This window comes from Lepidochelys kempii, chromosome 2 (assembly GCF_965140265.1).
Source record: "Lepidochelys kempii isolate rLepKem1 chromosome 2, rLepKem1.hap2, whole genome shotgun sequence".
In the NCBI taxonomy this organism is placed as follows: domain Eukaryota; kingdom Metazoa; phylum Chordata; order Testudines; family Cheloniidae; genus Lepidochelys; species Lepidochelys kempii.
The window spans coordinates 144,361,465-144,382,688 of NC_133257.1; the positions used below are offsets into that span (position 1 = coordinate 144,361,465).

Here is a 21,224-nt window from a genome sequence, read left to right on the forward strand (position 1 = left end):
CTGCTAGCCATCCTCATCTCTTGCCTGCCTGGCAGAAGATGGTACAGTAGGACTGCTAGCAATCCGTATCGCCTGCCTGCTCACTATAAGATGGTTCAATGGGACTGACTGCAGGACTAAAGAGAATGACCTGGTCAAGTCACTCCAAATTTAGTCCCTGCGCCCACATCTGCCCAGGCGCTCGTGGCTGACGTGGCCAGGAGCACCTCGGACATGACGATGACGGCTACCAGTCGTACTGTACCGTCTGCTGCCACAAGGCATTGGGTTGATGCTACTGTGTAGCAATGCAGTACCACGTCTGCCAGCACCCATGAGACATACGGTGACGGTTACCTGAGCGGGCTCCATGCTTGCCGTGGTATGGCGTCTGCACAGGTAACTCAGGAAAAAAGGCGCGAAACGATTGTCTGCCCTTGCTTTCACAGAGGGAGGGAGGGAACGGGGGCCTGATGATATGTACCCAGAACTACCCGCGACAATGTTTTAGCCCCATCAGGCATTGGGATCTCAACCCAGAATTCCAATGGGCAGTGGAGACTGCGGGACCTGTGGGATAGCTACCCACAGTGCAACGCTCCGGAAGTCGATTCTAGCCTAGGTACTGTGGAAGCACTCTGCCGAGTTAATGCACTTAGAGCATTTTCTGTGGGGACACACACACTTGAATATATAAAACCGATTTCTAAAAAACCGACTTCTATAAATTCGACCTAATTTCATAGTGTAGGCATACCCTAAGAGAAGGACCTTACACCGGCAGACAGTGATTTTGATTCTTTCTTTTATACCTCTATAACTAGCTAAGTCATAAGAATACACCTAAATGCTTAGGTTATATGCCTTTACAGACAAGCCTGAATATCTATGTCCTATCAAAATCTTCCTTCAGTACTATTGTACAAAGTTAAATACTTGAAACCAAAACAAAACACTTCATTTTGAATTGAATTTAAGGTTTAGTTTGACCCTCAAATGATGTATTTTTTTTAAATTTCCCGTTTGCCAAAAATCTCAACAAATTTTGTTTTCAGGTTGATCTGAAAATTGTTTATATATTTTTCTGGATTACAGATTTAGGCACCTGTTTTGGAAAATCTTGGCCTTAACCTCTTTCTGCCTCAGTTTTTCCATCAGGATAATACTGCTTACAAATCTAATAGGAATGGTTGTGTGGATTGTAAACTGATGTTTGTAAATGCTTTGAAGAAGAAACTTGCTCTATCCTATCGTAATACATTGAAAATTAGTAGAGAAATTATTTGCAAGATTTTAATGAAATGTAAAGGTACATTTACACTAACATGGGGAAACTGACAGCTCTTATGTCTTAATTTTTTTTTCTTTTTATCCAAGCCACACTGACCAGCTGAAGGAAAGTATTACAGGAAAAGGCAAAACAGTCTTCATTTTCTTATTGCTGTGAAAACTGTGTTACACTATGTTCATGTCAGTGGCTGGGGGGACAGGAGCTTTATGATGGTTCAAGACTTTGAGAAGGTTTTTCCAACAAGCAGGTGACTCCATTTTTCCTGTAGAACTCAGCCTGCACATGGTTAATCCTTGCATAATTTCTGATCGACTGCTCTACAGGCTGGTTTATGTGTCTCCCATATTCTGAAGAGGACAAAACAGCAATGGGTCTTGCCAGTTCCTGTAAGAACATTATTTAGATTTTATATTCCTTAACATATAAACACACATTCAAAACAGTAGAGGAGCCACTGCTGTGACAAATATAGATTGCTAGATCTGGTGTAGCAGCTGATGACAAGTGGTCCTTCAGCCTAGACAGAACTGTATAATATGTGTTAGAGCAAGGCACATTTGTTTATCCGACAGACAATTACAGTCATTAGTCTATTGTCCAAAATTCCTGACTGAACTTTAACAATAGTGATAAAATATGAATGCATCACTGAGATATGGATATCTCCACTGAGATGGAGATATGCTCTGAATGACTATATACTGATTACATGTACATACCCATATGTATATCCACACCGTAAACATGTGCAGATAATTTCCATGTCATTAGTTGCAGACCACATAAGAAATTAATTTAGTATGTTTTTTGGGGGCAGTAGCGAGGTTTTATTAGCACACAGTTGGGATGACCTGTACAATGCACTTGTGACTGTGATGCCTGTAATGCTCCCGGCCAGTTTTTGTGCTCTGCTATCTCTCTACACCTTCATGTATTCTGCCCACTTAACTTACTGCAAAAAATAAGTTAATGAAATCTGAGCGTGAAAAAATCAGTTCACTGACTCACCCGTGGTAAGCAGGAGGCTTTCCCTGGTGATTGTAGAGGACTAAGCCACTCATGTCTGTGCAATTAAAGGTCTCGTTTTAAAAAACAATCTTATGGTTATGACGCTAACCTTGTAAATGTGAACTGGCTGTAAATGTAGACTGGTGCAGCATTACCCTCCTGAATCACAGCAACCAGGAGGCTCTGGAGGCAAAAGAGACAGAAAACTTTCTTCCTTCCGGTAGCTACAGTGTGGATGGAACTTCAAATATATGAGAACTTGTATGTTTGTATGGGGTCTGGCACAGTCGGCCCCTAATCCTAGCTGGGGTCTGTAGGTGCTACTGTAATAATAGAGGGTGATACATAAAGATGGAACCTACAGCAGGGTTAAGGTGACAGCTCCTAATCTGTGTACAAATACTTGATAAATTTGGATCAAGCCTTAGCTACATTAAAACTTTGGTCTATGTACCACTGAAGCAGTTGTGCTCTGCTGGGACAATGCAGATCACGAAGGTCAGCGTCAAGCATTCTCTGTTGAGTCAATCCAACTACGGAGTGAATGTCCAGAGGAGATCAGGCAAAGCGGGAGTCTGACCTTTCCTGATATCTAGGAAACACTGCACAACATTCCTCTTCAAAAATGCTTTGCTGACATCATAACATTTCCAACAGTGACACCCCACTTGTACCCCTAAACTCTACCAAAATAAAAGGAAATTAATCTGGAGGAAATACAAAACACCCCCCAACCAGAATCTTGACCCCAAAAAGAGAGATGAGCCAGCTCCTACATGAAGGCTACTAGGCACTTTGCTTTTGAGGTTAGGCAGAAGCTGCTCAGATACAGAAGAGACACTGGGAGAGTTCCCTGACCCACCCAGAATCCCATGATTCACAGGGAAATCAGAGGTAGTTCTCACAGATCTTAGAGCTTCTGAACTGAGCATTTGCTCTCCCATGCTGGTGTCTGGGCACCCCTCCTCCCAGGCAGTATTAACTCCTACAAGGATCTCTCCACTTGGACATCCTAAATGGTTTCAGCCTAGCTTTGCTCCACAAACTCTACTGTGCCCGGAGAATACAGAAAATATAGAGAGGGGAGACTGCTAGCTCAGGAAAATAGGGTGTGTGTGTCTTTGGGTATGTTTATACAGCAGTTGGGAGTGTGCATCCCTGCTCAGGCAGCTGGAAACATGCCAGCGCTGCTTGAGCTAGTGCATTAAAACTATCAGGGGACGCTGCGGCATGGGCAGCAACGCGGGGTAGCTACCACAGTAGAAGCCTGCCTGACCCCTGGAGTCTGCACTTGGGTGACTAGCCTGTGCTACTACCTGAACTGCACCATCCACACCTGTCTACCCAGTCTGATGGGCGTGACTTTACTCTTGCCCTGAATCTGGTTTAGGATACTTTGGGAGCCTAAGTCCCATTTACAGACACCATTGACCCACAAAACTCCTGCTTGGCTGTAGGTGCCTAAACTCATTCAGCATCTAAACTGTTGCCTCTGGGCACATGTCCTGCAGTCTCACTTTAGATGCCTGAGTGCTTTTCTACTGCCTGAGCATGCGTACTGCTTCCTTGAGATAGGTGTCCAAACACCTCTTTCCCACCTAAGCACCAGCTGAGTCACGAACTAGGAAGGATAGGCGTTCAGCTGCCTAAATCACATGTGGGGCCCCAATCAAAACTGCTGGGGGGGGGGGGTGAAAGTGGAGAAGGACCTCCCTTATAATCTTTAGCCTAGGGTTCTCAGCCAGGATACAGAAAACCCCAGTTCAAGTTTTCTCTTCCCTCCCACTTCTGCCCCCTCCTGAGGGGAGAAGGGAGTTGAACAGTGAGCTGCCACATCTCAGGTGAGTGCTCTAACCACTAGGTTATAGTCATTCTAACATTCTCTGGCCCAATACATATTTAAGTATTCTGTTGTTTAATTAAAGTGGAACAATTTCCACAGGAGACAGTGAGGAAATCCTGTCTCAGCATGTCCCAGGGGTTAGAGCACTCACCTGAGAGGTAGCAGATCCATGTTTAAATCCTTACTCTTCAAGTGGAGGTGGGACTTGAAGTGGAGGTTTCCCATATCCCAGGTGAGTGCCCTATCTGCTAGGCTAGAGGTTATGAGTCCCTCCTGTCCCCCAGCTGTGTTGTTTCAGGCCCCACAAACAATTTAGGGAGCCAAGTGCCTATCTGCCCCTATTCATGGATTACTAGCAAAGCAAGGCACCCCTGTGGAGCCTGGACTTAGGCACCTATGTCAGAGAGGGGCAGGGTTTAGCATGCCCCCTCTCTGGTTGGTGTCGCCCATTGGCTCGCATAGGTGGCTCCCTGCCTAGTGTGCTGGCTTTGTGGATCACAGTCTAAGGTGCCTATTATAACAGTTCTTAGGGTACCCAGGACAGTTAGTCAACCTGTTATCTCCTGCCTCTGGTGTGAGGGAGTCTTGTTTCTGGTAATTGGCTGTTAGCTCCCTAGCACCATCAAGCCATTCAAGCACTCTCTTCTAGGCTATGCCAGCCCTGTCTTTGCCTTGCAGGTTAACAAAAGGTGCACCCCAACCCCTGAGTCACTTTGAATTGTTCACCTATGCTATCCTGCCCCTGGTACTGGCTATTCACAGAAATTCCAGATTCTCTGTACCCAAAGATGCAGTGTACCCCAATTTACCAGTTTCACCAGGGATGCTGGAAATAGGAGTACTGGGGGTGCAGCAGCACCTCCTGGCTTGAAGTGGTTTCCATCATATACAGGGCTTACAGTTTTGTTCAGTGGCTTTCAGCACCCCCCACTATAAAAATTATTCCAATTCCACTGGTTTCATATTAAACCACTGTTCCTCTAAACCACACAGCACTTGTAATAAAAAATGTAGTTTTATTTAAGAAAAAATAAAGATGTAACTAAATGGTGAAAGCAAGTGGTTACAACACAACACAAAACGAAAGCATAAAACACTAACCTGGGTCTACACTTTTCAATAGTTACGTCTACTGTATAACTAAGTTCAGTCCATTGCAGATCTGGCTGATTTCACAAGAACCAAAATCTAAATGTTCATGAAAGACCCCCACTCGTTAAGGGGTTTCCTCAGTGAATGGATCCAGAGTGCCTTTCCCTACACTCTGTTATTCTGAAACAATCTTTTGTCTTTATTCAGAGCCAGGGCAAGCTCCTGCTTCCTCTATTGTTCTTTTTCACCTTCAAGTGGTTCCAATCATTTGTGCTTGTCTCTGATGGTTTTCCATTGAGAGTTCTGGGATATGGCAAGGGCAGCCAAAAAAACCTGGTATTACCTGGCCAGCTGACTAGGGAGGGGTAACAACTCCCTCTTGTCTGAATGGGTCATCAGTGAGACACACTACCCCGATGACAAACCTTTACTCCAAGTCCTTAAAGCATACTTGTAATATAAATACATTATTCCTTAAATATTACTTGGTCAGATATTTCAAAAGGATTATGAAGCTTGACAGGTTACAAGATTTCTGTAGATATCCTAAGTTACTTTTTATAGATAAATATCCTATAAGACACATGTTTGGTGTAGTGAGTTTGTCAGGTCTGAGATAAGAGTGCTTTGCAAAGAACAGTGGGCCACATTGTCAAAAGGTCTCCGTCACATCTCTCTCTCCACATTAATTGTGTTGGAGCCTAGGCACCTAACTCCAGTGTTGTCAATATGAATGAAACCACTTTAATGTCAGCATATAAACCTTACCTCATCGTTAATGTTAAGACCTCGATTGTTTGCATGTTCTCTGTCACATCGGTGGAGTTTTTCATTGTAACCCATTGGCCTCTTAAAAATGGAGTCATATGTGGAAACAATCCCTGTCTTGGGATAAAGAAAAAAAATGATTAACTTAAGGTGGTGTTTAACAGTGTGAGTTAGAAAATAATGTAGTAGAACTACTAACTGGTGCATGTGCAGCACTAGATGCTGTGAGGAACATCAGTTATTAGCAACATTTGGGGCATCCTTTTGAAATAGTCTGAAGAATTGTTACAATTCTTTTGTGCATTTGGTTTGTCTGTGAAAAATGTGAAACTAAAACAACTTCCACGGTATATGAAAAGACATTGCCAGAGGATTTTTCAGAGAATTTCATATCACTGTTTCCCCCTTTGTAATTTATAGTAACCGCATGGAAGCTTAAATCAGTTTCCTTATTGAACTATTTTCCTTCAGCAAATGCACACACTTGATTAAAGAGACATTTTGACTGAAGAAAATGAAGAGAGAAAGGCAGCTTTGAAGTTCATTTTGAAAGAAATAGATATTGAAAGTAGCCTGTGAATCAGCCTTTATCTTCAAGTTAATGCATATTTTTGTGTAGCTCAGAAACATACGGCATGAGTAATCTCTGGTTCCAATAATATGGATAAATACACACTTGCCACCTCTCCCAGAAACATAAAAATGATTGTACTTAAAACATCTTTTCATATGAAGAACTCAGAGCTCTATTTAATGAGAGTCTCGAGTGAATCCCAGTCATGCATTGCCTGGTGTACTCAAGACTCACACTGATTGCAGCACTGGTTTTTTATATACAAGAAATGAAGCCTTGAGTCCTTGAAGGCCCAAGGTGCTAAGTAATGCACAATTAGCTACAGACACTAGAGATTTATTATTGTTTACAGATACTGAACTGTATGTTTCAGAAAAAAATGTTTGAGAGAGGAGAGGAAAAGACCTTTTGCAATATATTAATAATTACTGTACTTATGAAAATCATCAAAGGCTCAGCACTTTGACCAGAGAAGATCTCAACCTATCACACTGCTCTTGTGACACATGATCAAAAATCTGAAAAAGTGAAACTTTAAAAACTTCAACCCTCATTTTTGGCTCAGCAGTGATGTAGTTGTAATTAGGCTTGGAAGGATTAGATTTTTATAGGTAAATGCCAGTAAACATCGATTTCACTGTGTACATACAACCTGACCAAATAAATTCCATCAATAATAATTGAAATTTACAGATTGGCAAAGTAAGAAAAGTGCTGCTTGAGAACTTTACGGTTTGATTTAAGGATATTTACTTTGTATATTTTCATGTGTGTGGTTGACAATTTGTGGCTTTAATGGCTATAAAGTTTTAACTTTTTGAATATCAATGTGAATCATTAAATAATTATCTGACACCCGCCCCTCCAGTTTCCAACAAGTGTGAACATTTACATTTATAAATATAAAAAATGCTTAAACCCCATAATTTTGTGCAACTATGAACATTTACATAATTTAAAAAATTTAAAAGAAATTATTACCTATTAAACAAAATTCTGCCAGGCCTTATTGTACTTTAGAAAACTGAAGCATGTTCTGATTTTTATATGCTTTTTTTCTATTTTATAACTATTTCTCTGAAAATATTAAAGTCAGAACAGTACTAGATGGTTATAATGGTCCCATTGAAAGGAAACTTTTGGCACTGCCTTAACTATGGTGTCACTAGTGCACTCCTATAGAATCATAGAATATCAGAGTTGGAAGGGACCTCAGGAGGTCATCTAGTCCAGTGGTTCTCAAACTAGGGCTGCCGCTTGTTCAGGGAAAGCCCCTGGAGGGCCGGGCCGGTCTGTTTACCTGCCGCATCCACAGGTTCGGCCAATCACAGCTCCCACTCGCCGCAGTTCGCCACTCCAGGCCAATGGGGGCTGCGGGAAACTGCGCGGGCAAAGGGATCTGCTAGCCACCCTTCCTGCAGCCCCCATTGGCCTGGAGCGGTGAACCATGGCGAGTGGAAGCTGTGATCAGCCGAACCTGCGGAAGCAGCAGGTAAACAAACTGGCCCACCTTCCCTGAACAAGCGGCGGCCCTAGTTTGAGAACCACTGATCTTGTCCAACCCCCTGCTCAAAGCAGGACCAATCCCCAACTAAATTATCCCAGCCAGGGCTTTGTCAAGCCTGACCTTAAAAACCTCTAAGGAAGGAGATTCCACCACCTCCCTAGGTAACCCATTCCAGTGCTTCACCACCCTCCTAGTGAAAAAGATTTTTTCCTAATATCCAACCTAAACCTCCCCCGCTGCAACTTGAGACCATTCTTCTTGTTCTGTCATCTGCCACCACTGAGAACAGTCTAAATCCATCCTCTTTGGAACCCCCTTTCAGGTAGTTGAAAGCAGCCATCAAATCCCCCCTCATTCTTCTCTTCTGCAGACTAAATAATCCCAGTTCCCTTAGCCTCTCCTCATAAATCATGTGCTCCAACCTCCTAATCATTTTTGTTGTCCTTTGCTGGACTCTTTCCAATCTTTCCACATCTTTCTTGTAGTGTGGGGCCCAAAACTGGACACAGTACTCCAGATGAGGACTCACCAATGCCAAATAGAGGGGAATGATCACATCCCTCGATCTGCTGGCAATGCTCCTACTTATACAGCCCAAAATGCTGTTAGCCTTCTTGGCAACAAGGGCACACTGCTGATTCATATCCAGCTTGGAGGAGAAGGTATTTGTAAGTATTTGTAGAGACTGGTAGGGGCAGTGTGCTGGAAGAGAAGCTGAGCCCTGGTTAGGGGACGGGGCTTCTCTGACTAGGGGTCCTATAAAGGTAGCCAGCCAGTCAGGCAGCAGCTAGGACAGCTGCAGTGGCACAGGAGCCAGCAAACAGAGCTGTAAACAGGGGAGTTTGAGTGGGAATTCTGTTAGAGGAGAAGGTATTTGACTTAGGTGAGAAGGCGATGACCAATACAGAGGCAGCAGTGGTAGCGACCCAAGCAGTGGAAGACACAATGAAGATGACTGGATGTTGAAGCCGTGGCATGTATATGGTCCTGGAGGGGGTACCTGAAAAGAGTTTTGTCTGCATGAAGTGCCGCCTGATAGAGCTGATAGAAGAAAAGATCCGAGGATTGGAGATGCAGGGGGAAACTCTGGTTGAGTTTAGAAGGGGGTTTGAGCGGATGATGAAACAAAGGCATGAGGAGGCTGAAGGGAAAAGTTCAGACTTGCAGATGGAAGCAGGACCAAAGAATTCCAAGGGGAGACTGCTGGGTGAGGAAAGTGGACCGTAGAAGCATGTCACTAAGAGAACCAGGCAGAGGAAAAGATGGGCTAGTGAAGGAGAAATAGAGCTCAGGAACAAGTTTGTGGAGTTGGAAAATGAAGAAGGGGCACAGCAGGTGGTCACTGAAGGTGGAAGGGCAAGGAAGAAGAGAAGAGCAGCTAGTCTGAGGGGAAGAGTCAATGGAGATAACACCACCAAATATGAGCCCCAGGAGGATATGGGATGAGTCGCAGAGGATTGCAAGGGACAATAGGAATCAAGAGGATTTGCAGCCAGAGGGAACAGGGGATAGACCAGAGAATCGCACCATCACCAGGAAAAGGCAGGTCTACGTGAGTGGGGACTCCTTACTGAGAAGAATAGAAAGGCCTGTAACCAGAGCTGATCCAGAGAACAGAAGGGTTTGCTGTCTGCCGGTGGCTAAGATATGGGATGTGGAGCTGAGGCTGAAGAGGATCCTAACAGGAGCGGGAAAGAATCCACTGATTGCCCTTCATGTGGGAACAAATTATATGGCTAGATTCTCGCTGGAACTTATCAAGGGAGACTATGCAGGCTGGGGAAGATGCTAAGGAAATCGAGGCTCAGGTGATCTTCAGAGGGATTCTGCCTGTTCCTAGAGAAGGGCAACAAAGGTGTGACAAGATTATGATGATCAACAGATGGCTCAGGCAGTGGTGCTATAAGGAGGGCTTTGGGATGTATGGCCACTGGAAAGCATTAATGGACAGAGGACTGTTCTCTCCTTTTCTTTTTGCGAATACAGACTAACAGGACTGTTACTCTGAAAGCTGTTCTCTCGGGATGGACCTCACCTGAGTAGGAAGGGAAATAGACTTCTAGGATGGAGGCTGGCACAACTGATTAAGAGAGCTTTCAACTAGGAATTTGGGGGAGATGGTTGGGACATGTCCAGGTAATCTCCATGCCGGATTTTAACATTGAGAGGGAAGAAAATGAAGTAAGAAAGGATACAGCCATGCGTAGGAGAATGGACATAAGGAGGAAGGGTAGTTTAGATACCAGTCTAATAGGTGGTACTGGCAATAGAATGGTTTCAGAGTAGCAGCCATGTTAGTCTGTACCCGCAAAAAGAACAGGAGTACTTGTGGCACTTAGAGACTAACCAATTTATTAGAACATAAGCCTTCGTGATGCATAGAATGGAACATATAGTAAGATACACACACACATACAGATAAGTTAGAAGTTACCATACAGACTGAGAGGCTAATTAGTTAAGATGATCTATTATCAAGAGGAGAAAAAAACTTTTTGTAGTGATAATCAAGATGGCCCATTTAGACAGTTGACAAGAAGGTGTGAGGATGCTTAATTTAGTGAAATAGATTCAATATGTGTAATGACCCAGTCACTCCCAGTCTCTATTCAAACCCAAGTTAATGGTATCTAGTTTGCATATTAATTCAAGTTCAGCAGTTTCTCCTTGGAGTCTGTTTTTGAAACTTTTCTGTTGCACAATTGCCTCCCTTAGATCTTTTACTGAGTGGTCACAGAGGTTGAAGTGTTCTGCTACTGGTTTTTGAATCATAACATTAAAAAAAACAGTAGAAGAACACTTCAACCTCCATGGCCACTCAGTAAAAGATCTAAGGGAGGCAACTGTGCAACAGAAAAGCTTCAAAAACAGACTCCAAAGAGAAACTGCTGAACTTGAATTAATATGCAAACTAGATACCATTAACTTGGGTTTGAATAGAGACTGGGAGTGGCTGGGTCATTACACATATTGAATCTATTTCCTTAAGTTAAGACACCTTCTTGTCAACTGTCTAAATGGGCCATCTTGATTATCACTACAAAAGTTTTTTTTTCTCCTGCTGATAATAGCTCATCTTAACTAATTAGCCTCTCACAGTTTGTATGGTTTCAGAGTAGCAGCCATGTTAGTCTGCAACCAAAAAAAGAAAAGGAGTACTTATGGCACCTTAGAGACTAAGAAATAAGGTGCCACAAGTACTCCTTTTCTTTTTACAGTTTTTATGGTAACTTCTAACATATATACACATACAGATAAATGTTCCATTCTATGCATCCGATGAAGTGAGCTGTAGCTCACGAAAGCTTATGCTCTAATAAATTTTTTAGTCTCTAAGGTGCCACAAGTACTCCTGTTCTTTTGGCAATAGAATGTCTCTTTACCCAATTAGGCACAATGTGAGCGAAGCCAAACAGCAAAAATTAAGATGTTTGTACACTAATGTGAGGAGCCTAGGCAACAAAATGGAGGAACTAGAGCTATTGATGTAGGAAGTGAAACCAGATATTCTAGGGATAACAGAAACATGGTGGAATAGTGGTCATGACTGGACTACAGGTATTGAAGGGTCTGTGCTCTTTAGGAAAGACAGTCATAAAGGCAAAAGTGGTAGAGTAGCATTGTATATCAATGATGAGGTAGAAATAAGTGTAAAGAAATAAGAAGTGATGGAATGGATAAGACAGAGTCTGTCTGGGCAAAAATCACATTGGGGAAGAAAGCTACTAGAGCCTCCCCTGGGACAGCGCGTGAGATATGCTATAGACCGCCGGGATCCGATTTGGTTATGGATAGAGACCTCTTTAATGTTTTTAATGAAGTAAATACTAATGGGAATTGTGTGATCATGGGAGACTTTAACTTCCCAGATATAGACTGGAGGACAAGTGCTAGTAATAATAATAGGGCTCAGATTTTCCTGGATGCAATAGCTGATGGATTCCTTCACCAATTAGTTGCTGAACCAACAAGAGGGGATGCCATTTTAGATTTGGTTTTGGCAAGTAGTGAGGTCCTCATAGAAGAAATAGTTGTAGGGGACAACCTTGGTTCAAGCAATTATGAGCTAATTCAGTTCAAACTAAATGGAAGGATAAACAAAATTAGATCTGTGACTAGGGTGTTTGATTTCAAAAGGGCTAACTTTAAAAAATTAAGGAAATTAGTTAGGAAAGTGGATTGGACTGAAGAACTTGTGGATCTAAAGTTGGAGGAGGCCTGGAATTACTTCAAGTCAAGGTTGCAGAAACTATCAGAAGCCTGCATCCCAAGAAAGGGGAAAAATCTCATAGGCAGGAGTTGTAGACCAAGCTGGATGAGCAAGCATCTCAGAGAGGTGATTAAGAAAAAGCGGAACGCCTGCAAGGAGTAGAAGATGGGAGAGATCAGCAAGGAAAGCTACCTTATTGAGGTCAGAACATGTAGGGATAAAGTGAGAAAGGCCAAAAGACATGTAGAGTTGGACCTTTGCAAAGGTAATTAAAACCAATAGTAAAAGGTTCTCGAGCCATATAAATAAGAAGAAAACAAAGAAAGAAGAAGTGGGACCGCTAAACACTGAGGATGGAGTGGAGGTTAAGGATAATTTAGACATGGACCAATATCTAAACAAATACTTTGCCTCCGTCTTTAATGAGGCTAATGAGGAGCTTAGGGATAATGGTAGGATGACAAATGAGAATGACGATATGGAGGTAGATATTACCACATCCGAGGTAGCAGCCAAACTCAAACAGCTTAATGGGACTAAATCAGGGGGCCCCAAATAATCTTCATCCAAGAATATTAAAGGAACTGGCACATGAAATTGCAAACCTATTACCAAGAATTGTGAATGAATCTGTAAACTCAGGGGTTATACCGTATGACTGGAGAATTGCTAACATAGTTCCTTATTTTAAGAAATGGAAAAAAAGTGATCCGAGTAACTACAGGCCTGTTAGTTTGACATCTGCAGTATGCAAGGTCTTGGAAAAAAATTTGAAGGAGAAAATAGTTAAGGACATTGAGGTCAATGGTAATTGGGACAAAATACAGCATGGTTTTACAAAAGATAGATCATGCCAAACCAACCTGATCTCCTTTGAGAAGGTAACATATTTTTTAGACAAAGGACATGCAGTGGATCTAATTTACCTTGATTTCAGTAAGGCATTTGATATGGTTCCACATGGGGAATTATTAGCTAAACTGGAAAAGATGGAGATCAGTATGAAAATTGAAAGGTGGATAAGGAACTGGTTAAAGGAGAGACTACAAATGGTCATACTGAAAGGTGAACTGTCAGGCTGGAAGGGGGTTACTAGTGGAGTTCCTCAGAGATCGGTTTTGGGACCAATCCTATTTAATCTTTTTATTACTGACCTTGGCACAAAAAGTGGGAATGTGCTAATAAAGTTTGCAGATGACACAAAGCTGGCAGGTATTGCCAATACAGAGAGGGACCGGGATATCATACAGGAAGATCTGGATGACCTTGTAAACTGGAGTAATACTAATAGGATGAAATTTAATAGTGAAAAGTGCAAGGTCATGCATTTAGGGATTAATAACAAGAATTTTTTGTTATAAACTAGGGACGCATCACTTGGCAGTAACAGAGGACGAGAAAGACCTTGGAGTATTGGTTGATCACAGGATGACTATGAGCCACCAATGTGATATGGGTGTGAAAAAAGCTAATGCAGTCTTGGGATGCACCAGGCAAGGTATTTCCAGTAGAGATAAGGAGGTGTTAGTACAGTTATACAAGGCACTGGTGAGACCTCATCTGTGGAATATTTTGTGCAGTTCTGGTCTCCCATGTTTAAGAAGGATAAATTCAAACTGGATCAGGTACAGAGAAGAGCTACTAGGATGATCCGAGGAATGGAAAACCTGTCTTATGAAAGGAGACTCAAAGAGCTTGGCTTGTTTAGCCTTACCAAAAGAAGGCTGAGGGAAGATATGATTGCTCTCTATAAATATATCAGAGGATAAATACCAGGGAGGGAGAGGAATTATTTAAGCCCAGTACCAATGTGACACAAGAACAAATGAATATAAACTGGCCATCAGGAAGTTTAGACTTGAAATTAGACGAAGGTTTCTAACCATCAGAGGAGTGGAGTTCTGGAATACCTTCCAAGGGGACCAGTGGAGGCAAAAAACATATTTGGCTTCAAGACTAAGCTTCATAAGTTTATGGAGGGGATGGTATGATGGGATAGCCTAATTTTGGCAATTAATTGATCTTTGAATATTAGTGGTAAATATGCCCAATGGCCTGTGATGGGACACTAGATCGGGTGGGATCTGAGTTACTACAGAGAATTCTTTGGCTGGTGAGTCTTGCCCACATGCTCAGGGTTTAGCTGATCGCCATAATTGGGGTCAGGAAGGAATTTTCCTCCAGGGCAGATTGGCAGAGACCTTGGGGGGTTTCGCCTTCCTCTGCAGCATGGGGCACGGGTCATTTGCTGGAGGATTCTCTGAACCTTGAAGTCTTTAAATCATGATTTGAGGACTTCATAGTTCAGACATAGGTCGGTGGGTTGTTACAGGAGAGGGTGGGTGAGATTCTATGGCCTGCGTTGTGCAGGAGGTCAGACTAGACTATCATAATGGTCCCTTCTGACCTTAAAGTCTATGATTCTATGATTCTCATCCACTGTAAGCCCCAGGTCCATTTCTGCAGAACTGCTACCTAGCCACTCGGTCCCTAGTCTGTAGCAGTGCATGGGATTCTTCCGTCCTAAGTGCAGGACTCTGCACTTATCCTTGTTGAACTTCATCAGATTTCTTTTGTCCCAATCCTTTAATTTGTCTAGGTCCCTCTGTATCCTATCCCTATCCTCTAGAGTAGCTACCACTCCTCCCAGTGTAGTGTCATCTGCAAACTTGCTGAGGGTGCAATCCATCCCATCCTTCCAGATCATTAATGAAGATATTGATCAAAACCAGCCCCAGGACCGACCCCTGGGGCACTCCACTTGATACCAGCTGCCAACTAGACATGGAGCCACTGATCACTATCTGTTGAGTCCGATAATCTAGCCAGCTTTCTAGCCACCTTATAGTCCATTCATCCAGCCCATACTTCTTTAACTTGCTGGCAAGAATACTGTGGGAGACCATATCAAAACCTTTGCTAAAGTCAAGAAATAACACATCCACTGCTTTCCCCTCATCCACAGAGCCAGTTATCTCATCAAAGAAGGCAATTAGGTTAGTCAGGCCTGACTTGCCCTCGGTGAATCCATGCTGACTGTTCCTGATCACTTTTTCTCTCCTCAAAGTGCTTCGAAATGGATTCCATGAGGACCTGCCCAATGATTTTTCCAGGAACTGAGGTGAAGCTGACTGGCCTGTAGTTCCCTGGTTCCTCCTTCTTCCCTTTTTTAAAGATGGGCACTACATTAGCCTTTTTCCAGTCATTCGGGACCTCCCTGATCGCCATGAGTTTTCAAAGATAATATAATGGGGTTATTCAGTAAGGGAAATATGTTACTTGGTGTTCAAGAGGAGGGGCTGTTTTGTTTTTTAATCTATTCTCCCTTTCACTTCTCAGAGGCGATGAGCCTTGCAGAATTCTAGGTGGTGATTTGTCCTCTCCATTATTATACTTCACTATAGCTTTTCCTTTGCTCTCCATATTTTATTTAGAAGCCAAGTAAAGATCTACCTCATGCTGGTTAAAAAGAACTACTGCATTATTCACTGACTCTCTACATCAATGAAGAAAATTCAGCCTTTCTTGGATTTGAAGGTAGACAACCAGCCTATTATGTTAAACTGTAAATCTGTCCTAGATAAACTGTTTTGAGCAGTTCTGCCAGAATTATACCAATTACATTGCTGTGGTTACAGATCCTTGTTATCACCTGGCATGTCAAGTCCCACCTAGTTTTGCAATGTCTGGCTGGTTATTTTGTCTGCAGATACTTTACTGATATTAATGGTAGTCATTTCTATCAATTGCTAAATGCTAGAATAGTAGGCCTGTATTTTTAATAAACCAGTCAAAATGAATGAATCATGTAAAATGGACAAGCAATCCATGTCTCAGGTGAGCATTTCCTATGATCTGGCTTAATAAAATCAAGCACTTATAAATCACTTTGCAAACATTAATTAAAGTTCACAGCATGCCTAACAAATAGGCATGGGGTACTTTATAGATGGGGAAATGAAACACACACTGTTTACATGAATTTGCCCAAAACCAGAAAGGGAGTCATTGTCAAAAATGGGATTAAAATTAAGGATTTCCTGTCTTCCAGTCATGTTCTCAGGCCACTAGCCAGTGCATCTGTCTACCTCAATCTCTGAATTACATTTGTTTTTAACACTCTCTGTTGAAATAGTCAATAAGCTTACCCCAACAGTCAGTCAGCTTATTCCTCACAGTCACCCAATGCAAACCTCAAATTTGTCATGTCTTTTTAACTCATGGTCTAATAATTCCTTAGTTATGCAGACCCCTGGGTCACATCTATGCTTTTTTTCCAGGTCATTTCTCATGCTTATTCCCATGGTGCTATCCCAGATGAGAATCTATGAAATAGCTGTTAACACTTTTAGTTTTTATTTTATTTTTATATTATCAGAGTGGCATCTTGTAACACTCCCAGATTACCTGGTTTGTAAAAGTGACTTCATATTCTAAACAAAGCTCTGCCATATGGCAGCTGATCAACGTGAATTTGATATAGAATTTACAATGAGACTTTATCAGCCATTTTTGGAGCTGCAGCCTCACCTTGGCTTAATGTTGTTGTTCTCCCTTTCTTTCTTTAATCTTTTCAGCACAGCATTAACTATTCTCATTCACAATGCTCATTTGGCTCTGGCACTACAGTGCCTTTCCTGGGTAACTCTGAAACCTGCAGATGAAAATGAGCAATGTCAATGCGGATTATTTTAACAAAACCATCCAACCAATGTGGCAAGAGGATGGGCTGTGGTGATCTTTGTCAAATGCATTAGATAAGTGAATTGTAACATTTTGGATTGAAATGAGCAATTCATTTCACACACATGATTAAGCCACACTCAGACCATTGCAGCACTACTGACCTATGCTGAATGTGAACCAGGAACAGACGTGAAAGGTTCTATATCCTGTTACTTAGCTGTGAGCAGGTAGTACTTTTATCCTACTTCATATAAAATCTTCACAGTCAAACTTACCCCCACCTAGATTTTTGTCTTTGTTGGTGACTCCAGTAATAATAGATCATAAATCTCAGCCTAAGATTTCTCCTCAGTCTTGGCTGCTCCTAGAGTTTCCTACAGCACCTTGATAACTCTGCTTCTCCTTCTTGCTGAAAGTTAAGCCTCACCTGTCCTAATGAGTAAGCAGTATTTACTCAGCAGCTTTATGCAGTATTTTAATTCCTGCTAAGAGAGAGAGTTAACATAAGAGTCCTAAATCCCTTTGCTGGGTAATAGATTTGGCCACCTCATCTTCAAACTCTTAGGCACCTACAAAATCACTGAGATTCACAAAGTTGGAGTTAAGCACTCAGGCTTCCTATACAACAAATGGAGGCAGACAGGTACCGAAGAATGGATTCACAAAAAGCCAGCATGCCAGACGGCTTCCTGCCTAAACTAGCCAATGGGAAATGCCAAGGAGAAGGGCACGTGCTAAACGCTACCCCTCTCAGGCAGGTCAGTGCCTAAGGCTATGTCTACACTTAAAACACTGCATCGACTTAGCTGCAGCTGGGCTGCATTATAAACTTCAGTGTAGACATGATAGTGATGGGAAGTGTTCTCCTGTTTGCTTTAGTTAATCCATGAGAGGTGGTAGCTAAGTTGACAAGAATTCTTCCATTGACCTAGCCATCTACATGGGGATTTAGGTTGTCTTAACTACGTCGCTCAGGGGGTGTGAAAAATTCATACCACTGCACCGTGTAGCTGTATCAGTCTAATTTTCTAGTGTAGACCAGCCCACCGGTTGGAATGGAGGGAGGCACTCATCTCTGCTTGGGATTCTCAGCTATGAACCCTCTCCTGGAGTCAGATGCCTCTTGCAAGAAGCTTGTGGAGGGGGAGGCCTCCATAACTTCCAGTACAGTGGTTAGGGGACTCATGTGGGATATGGGAGACCCCCAGTTCAAGTCCTACTGCCTGAGGGGGAAAAGAGCTTTTAACAGGAATCTCCCACTTCTCAAGTGAGTGCCCTAACTGACAGAGTTTAGGTGCCTACAGGTTTGATGGCAGCTGAGTGGGGTGTTTTGTGAATACCATTGGTGCCTAAATCTGGGCCTACGTCTCTTTGTGAATCTAACCTATAGTAGTAAAGTTAACCATGTGCATGAATGTTTGTAGAATCAGAGCCCTACTGATGTTGAACTATTTTCCACTTCTGAACCAATATGGAAGCTATTTTCTATTTCAATCTCTGACAGCACAGACTTCTCAGCAGAAATTGGACACCTAATCTGTGCCAAATATAGATAGCACTGAGATATTTTTCAATAAAATCACTATCTGAAGTATGTTTAGAGATTTAAACAGAGGACAAAATTCTGTTTGTCAATTCAATATGTTTTGTTGAAATTCACTCCAACTCCTTTCTGTATCACTTTTCCCATCTAGAAAATGTGGGTAATACCTTTCCTCCTCCAGTAGTGTTGTCAAAATTAATTACACTCCACAAAGAACTTTGAAAATGAAAAGTGCTATGTAAGTGTTAAAGTGGACTTTCCAGCATAAGGCAAAAGTGTGACAGTCTCATGTGGTTGATTTGTGTGCCTTTAAACTATTGGCATCAAATTTCAGACGGTTGTGTTGTCATCATGTCTATTGTGACTCAGACCAACCCACCCAATTTTATTAAATGCAAATACATGGTCCCAGATTGAATTAGTCTGCATAAAAGACTGCCAAAAAGCTGAACTTCTTATACACACCCTTTATTAATTTCGCTAGGGCTCAGTAAATTCCCATTTAACTACTTTTTTTCTCTAGGCTGTAAATTATACTCTGAGGAGCAAACAAGATTTTCCAGATGCTGAACATCCTTGTTGATATTAATTGCTTTACTTCGGAGGAATGATGAGTGCTGACCACTCAGGGGCCCAGGCTCTGCAAATTAAAGATTTAAGGGTGGGGAGGGAAAGCCAAGAATGGATTTTCCTCTCCAGGTGAAATGTACAAACATCTACTTACTTCCTTGCACATCCGTGCGTGTGATGTTTCTCCTGCCCCCGGCAGCCTCTTCGCTTTCACTCCCATGCGCCCTCCTTTCTTTTTCCTCCTCTTTTCATTCCCTCTCCCCCAGCCCCGCTCCATGCTGTCCTCTCCGCGCCCTGCCCCGCTCTCCTCCCCCTCACCTTGAACTCCTGGTGGAAGTAGCTGTGCTCCGGAGGGTCCCTGCGGCCGGGCGGGATGTAGCTGAAGGCGGACAGGGCGCAGAGCGGCAGCTGGTGTTTCCCGCTTGCCTGCTCAGCTGCTTTCTCCTCCCGCTGCCCGTCTGGTTCCGTCGCCTCCTGGGTGCGCGGCATCCCGCGGCCAGAGCCCGGCCCGCCTGGGGCACGGAGCAGGGAGGCCCCGCTGTTGCTGGTCCCGTGGTTACTAGGAAACACACTGAGTATCCAATTGTGAGGCCACACAAAGGGAGCGGGAAATGAGAGGCGCCGTGCGCCACATAACAAGCTGTAGGCGTGTTGGCACCAAAGGCAGGTAAGTTGTGCCCTGCAAAGCGCTCGCAGGGTGGGCGAAGTTTCCCCCCATGTGTTCATTTGTCCCTCTACAGCCCAGGTGGCTCCATAGCAGGACGCCCCCTTCTGGCTCCCGGCCTAGGTGTATTTTTGACAGGGTTTCATCCTTTCTGGTAATGTGCTGAAATAGCTCCCGCATGCTCAGATATTGGAAGGACATGGAAAGAGCCCCTGTGTCTCAAGCTCGCCTGTCAGGTGGCTCCCAGTCCCCCTACTCTGGGTTTGGACTGTGCTGTGCGGCTCCCACTTTCCACTTCACCGATTCTGTATTTGGCCAGAGGCTCGCTGTGGGGAGGCGGTTTGCTAGCGTGGTAGTTCTGTGCAGGGATCTGTGGTGCAGGCTTGTTGGTTTTTAATTGTTCTCCCCAGTGACTGGTGCATTGGGGTGCGGTTGCTGGTCTTGGCCCTAGAGTTCAGTTGTTGCACTGCTCAGGAGGTCAATGTTTCTGATTCTGAGGAGGAGTGAGATATAGGAGTGGATCATGCTTTTATTTGGATTTAATGTTTCCTAGGGGAGACTGAGCATCTGTAGCTTTGGCTGAGATGGTACCAATCATTTCTTTTCTTTCTGTGTATGTACGTGGGGGGATAGCTGGGGGGAAGGACAGCTCAGTGGTTTGGGCATTGGCCTGCTAAACCCCATGTTGTGAGTTCAATCCTTGAGGGGGCCATTTAGGGTTCTGGGGCAAAAAAAAAAAATTGGGGACTGGTCCTGCTTTGAGCAGGGGGTTGGACTAGATGATCTCCTGAGGTCCCTTCCAACTCTGATATTCTATGTGACCTTGAATAATGGACACTCCTGCATCTTCCCCCGCGTGTTCCTCAGTGACTGATCCCCCTCTCTGAGGAAGTCTGCAATGTATCTGGGCCGTATCAGTTAGAGCCCACAGCCAGAGCAGTAGAATAGGTCCTTAAAAGGTCATAAAGTTTCATTTACACCCATGTTTAAATCCCCTTTACCCTGCGAGAGCAAAGTGTCCTATTAGATATGAGAATTGGGCCTAACTTCTTTGCTTTCTAACTTGTGTTCGATTCTCCTCACTCAAATTGGGCACCCAAAAAATTAACTTCTGACTTAGTAGCAGTTTACAACCACCTCACATTCATTTTGTAGAGAGATAAATTTAATAATTTTATTAAGATAATGTTAAAGTAAAAAGAAAACAGTAGAGAGTTTAGGCCTAGAAGTTTTTGGTTATCAGGGAATAAGGGACAGATTATCAAGGGGTGCGAAATTCGGTTTAGTGGCATAAGGAATACATAATCTGCAATCTCCCCGATTGGGGGTAAAAGTTTAATGGGTCAAAGTACAGACATTGAGATATGGGGATATGTTGTCCATATAATGGCTATGTTCAGGTGTGGAGTATAATGAGCGGTTATGATGATGAGATGGATCTACCCTCATTTGGTGGGATTTAATGTTCAATGAGTTTATGGTCACAGTT

General features: G+C 43.1%; 1 protein-coding gene across 1 annotated transcript; it reads right to left on the reverse strand.

The window, feature by feature from the left end:
• Nucleotides 1–1,581: 1,581 nt before the first annotated feature.
• CFAP90 (cilia and flagella associated protein 90) lies at nucleotides 1,582–19,776 on the reverse strand. The gene is made up of 4 exons (XM_073332398.1): nucleotides 19,390–19,776; nucleotides 5,982–6,098; nucleotides 2,388–2,461; nucleotides 1,582–1,654 (listed from the first exon to the last, which is right to left on the reverse strand). Exons 1-4 carry the CDS (start codon nucleotides 19,558–19,560, stop codon nucleotides 1,600–1,602), a joined length of 417 nt encoding a protein of 138 aa, XP_073188499.1. The 5' UTR covers nucleotides 19,561–19,776; the 3' UTR covers nucleotides 1,582–1,599.
• Between the last annotated feature and the right edge of the window lie 1,448 nt (nucleotides 19,777–21,224).